The sequence below is a fragment of the Chelonoidis abingdonii genome, unplaced genomic scaffold (assembly GCF_003597395.2).
Source record: "Chelonoidis abingdonii isolate Lonesome George unplaced genomic scaffold, CheloAbing_2.0 scaffold0700, whole genome shotgun sequence".
NCBI lineage: Eukaryota > Metazoa > Chordata > Testudines > Testudinidae > Chelonoidis > Chelonoidis abingdonii.
Genome location: NW_027424961.1, coordinates 5,252 through 9,351, shown reverse-complemented (window position 1 = coordinate 9,351; position 4,100 = coordinate 5,252). Strand labels below are relative to the sequence as shown.

The window sequence follows — 4,100 nt, the reverse complement described above, 5'->3', positions numbered from 1 at the left end:
TAGGTGTATATTATATTTAATAGTTTAATATAATATAAAAGTAAAAAAAAAGAAATAAGGTTGAACCAAAACATTTTCTTTATTGAAATGATACATTTTTACCTCCTCAAAACAGAATTTCAACATTATTAAAATGACACGTTCAGAGACATTATCAGAATGAAACCTCCTGATGGTCCCAAAGTGAAATTGTTTGAAATTGTGGTTTTTGGGGCTATATTCCTTGCCTACTGCTCAGTCAGCATGGGGGCGGGGTGAAGTTGCCCTTATTGACTTTGATTCTCTCCTGCCTTGCTTCTTGTGCTATCGTTTATACCTGATCACAGTGACTACTAAAGAGAGGATCAACTATTATATTTCACTCAAATACCTAATTCTGGGGGAAAATAACACTGAATCTGGATGACTTCAGCCTATCTGCACCTCATGAGGAAGAGCATCAAATATATGAAGTCCTTCAGAGAGAACTTATTTAAAAAAGCCGACTACATAAAGCGGATTGAATATAGAAAAAACAGTGGCTAGGGAAGCGGACAATCTGGGCATCCTAGAAGTCAGGGAAGTCTCAGATCCTGGGGATGCAGGACATTCTCCAGTCCATCAGCACAGCAAGCAGAAAGCCTGGGCAACTGGCTGCCAAGGAAGATGGGGATCCGAGGGACCAGATAGGCTGGGGAGCCTGAGGGCTTGGAGAAACAGGGCGGCTTGCCCACCCACCCATCAGCCAGCAAGCATGCACATGGCCTGGTAGGAAACCAGGCAGGAAGACCAGGCTTCCTGTGATGCATTTTAATTCAGTCTGTATGTGTGTGGCCTCCTCCTGAATGTATCTTTGTGGCTTTGAGGCAGCCCTGCAAGTGGCCCCTCATCTCAGTTTCCCTTTGGGGTAACTCCAAGCTCTTCCTTTCAGACTCTTACTCAAATAGTAGTCATCCTGGGGGCCAGTTCCCCAGGCTGCCTGCCTGGTGTGCTGCTAGGGGTGGCGGGGGAGGGGGTGACTACGTGAATACCCAGGATCTGGGATCTCTCTAACTTCCAGCAAAGTATTCAGTATTATCCCATATTGCCCTCGGGTTAGGATGACTCCTTTTTTTTGAAATCTCAACATTTTCCATTGGAGAGAAGATCCATTTTCAGGCCAGCTCCTCTCACTTCTATTTATTATTAAATCATGAAACTCAGCCTCTCAGTTAGATTCAGTGAGGAATCATTTTCTGGTATATTGTCTTCCTCAAGGCGTCCTTCACCTCCTTGTTCCTCAGGCTGTAGATCAGGGGGTTCAACATGGGGATCACAAGGGTATAGAACACGGACACCACTTTGTCGTACTCTGATGAGTTACTGGATGTGGGTCGTAAGTACATAAAGAACAGAGCCCCATACTGTATGGACACAGCTGTCAGGTGGGAGGCGCAGGTGGAGAAGGCTTTCCGTCTGCCCTGGTTGGAGCGGATCCGCAAGATGGTCACCATGATAGAAATATAGGAACCAAGGATGACCGGGATAGTGCTTAATGCAGCTATGGAGGCGAAGAGGAAATGCACAGTGTTACCCATGCAAGTGTCAGAGCAGGAGAGTTTCTGGAGTGGGGAGATGTCACAGAAAAAGTGATCAATGAGATTGGGACCACAGAAGGACAGGCTGAACAAAGAGCCTGTGTGCACAATGGCATTAATGGAGGCATAAATGTATGATGCCGCTACCAGCTGGACACAGACTTTCCTGGACATAATAATCGTGTACATCAGCGGTTTGCATATAGCTATGAAGCGATCATATGCCATCACAGCCAGAAGCAAAGCCTCAGAGTTCACCGAGAAGGAGTGAAAGAAAAATTGTGTGGCGCACCCAGCAAAGGAAATGACTTTCCTCTCTGCTAAGAAGTTCACCAGTGCCAGAGGGGCAATAGTGGAAGAGTAAGTGATGTCTACAATGGACAAGTTGCTGAGGAAAAAATACATGGGGGTGTGTAGCCGTGTCTCGATCCTGATTAAAGAGATCATGCTGAGGTTCCCCGCTAGGCTCATGCTGTAGATAAGCAAAAATATCCCAAAGAGAACAGCTTGCAGCGATCGACTGCCTTTGAATCCTAGAAGGATGAACACCGACACTCCAGTGTGATTGCCATGCGCCATATATTCCAGGTGCTGTTGGGGTAAAAGAAAGAAACACAGTCAAGGTAAAGCTTATGATTCAAGATTAACCATATGGGACTGGGAGGTGGATACCACCATTGTGAAATACAGTCGAAAGCCATGATACAAAAGCCAAGTTATGCTGTTCTGGTGGTGTGACATTTGCAAACTTCAACTAATTTCGTCTGAGTCTGTATAATTGCCAAGATTTTATCCTTTCGAAGGAAAATAAAATAAAATAAAAAGATCACTTCAAAATTTTCAAAGTCTGCATCCCTAGCAGGCAATGGCATTTGCTAATATCTCTTCATGACATTGTATGGCTGGGGATCATTTGAAAGGATGTAGAGAAACTAGAAAGCGTCCAGAGAGGAGTGACAAAGGGATGGAATGCAAGCCATGTGAGCAAAGGCTGAAGGAACTGGGTATGTTTAGTGTGAAAAAGTGGACATTAAGGACAGGCATGATAGCAGTCTTGAAATAGTTGAAACATTGCTATAAAAAAGTTGGAGAAAAGTTTTTTCTCTTTTGCCACAGAGGGCAGGACAAGAGGCAGAGGGTTCAAACTCCAGCACAGCCAATTTAGATTAAACCTCAGGAATAGCTTCCTGTCAGATCAGTAGGACAATGGAACAAACCTGCCAAGAGAGGTTGTGGAAGCTCCTTCACTGGACGTTTTCAAAAGGAGGCTGGAGCATCTGTCTTGGGTTAGTCCAGGGGACGGCAGCCTTTCAGTAGTGCTGTTTAGTCTTCATTTATTCACTCTGATTTAAGGTTTTGCTTGCCAGTCATACGTTTTAACATTTTTGGAAGGTCTCTTTCGATAAGTCTGTAATATATAACTAACCTATTGTTGTATGTTTGGTAAATCAGGTTTTTGAAATGCTTAAGAAGCTTCATTTAAAGTTAAATTACAATGCAGAGCCCCCCGGACCGGTGGCCAGGTCCCGGGCAGCGTGAGCATCACTGAAAATCAGCTTGCTGCGCCTTCGGCACGTGTGCCATAGGTTGCCAACCCCTGGGTTAGTAAGACACAACAAACACTGCATCTTGGCTGGAGGTTATATTAGCATACGACCCCTGTGATCCCTTCTAACCCTGTGCTTCTATCAATCTCTGAACTCTTCAACAACCTGATATAGAGCAGAAAGGTTGATGAGGTCCTTGAAAACCAGCCTTATATTAAAGCCCTAGCACCCTTCCATAATTAAATCATCAGTTAGGAACCAGGATATATTTATGACAAGTCAGCCAAAACCTCACATTTGGATTAAAGTCCCAGAGTAAATTCCACAAAGACAATTCTTTTGGAGATAACTAAGTTAATATTTACAAAGGGGGTGTTTACACAACTAAGGCAGGTAGGAATGAACAGCAGAGGTCAACAAAGGGAGGCTGTAGATAAATCATGGTTGAAAGAAGCTCTCACACTTGTTCTGGCCCCTGGCACTGACATGGAATTGGTATAACTCAGCAGGGAATCAGAAGCAACACAAGTGGGTTTGGAAAAGATCACCATTCAGGAGAGAAACAGCCTACTAAATACAGATAGAAATCAAACCCCTCTCTCATGTTCACTATGGCAATAGCTGATCACCCTCCCGCCTCCCCTGGTGTCAGAGCCCAGGCTCCAGACTGAGCCTGAATGTCTCCACAGTTATTTTTTTGTCTGTAGTGCAATCCCCAGGAGACAGAGTCAATTGAATTGGCCCCTAAGACTCTCTGCCATGGGTCATTTTTCCTTTCTGCAGTGTAGACATACTTTGAAGGTCTGTTAATCTCTCTCATGTACCCAGAGTGCATGGAGACAGTGGAAGTTAGATGATCATAATGGTCCCTTCTGACCTTAAAGTCTATGAGTCTATGAGGACTGGCCTTTCCTTCTCCGAAGATATTTTGAAAGCAGAGACCTTAAGCAGATTCGTAGTGAATACGCACCCGATAGCCACCTAGAACTCCACAATG

General features: G+C 44.4%; 1 protein-coding gene across 1 annotated transcript; it reads right to left on the bottom strand.

Moving 5' to 3' along the window:
* Positions 1-1,094: 1,094 nt before the first annotated feature.
* On the bottom strand, positions 1,095-2,234 carry LOC116833321 (olfactory receptor 5AP2-like). Its single transcript, XM_032794796.2, is given in 1 exon segment — positions 1,095-2,234. A coding segment is annotated over 1 exon segment (1,038 nt). The 3' UTR covers positions 1,095-1,196.
* Positions 2,235-4,100: the final 1,866 nt, after the last annotated feature.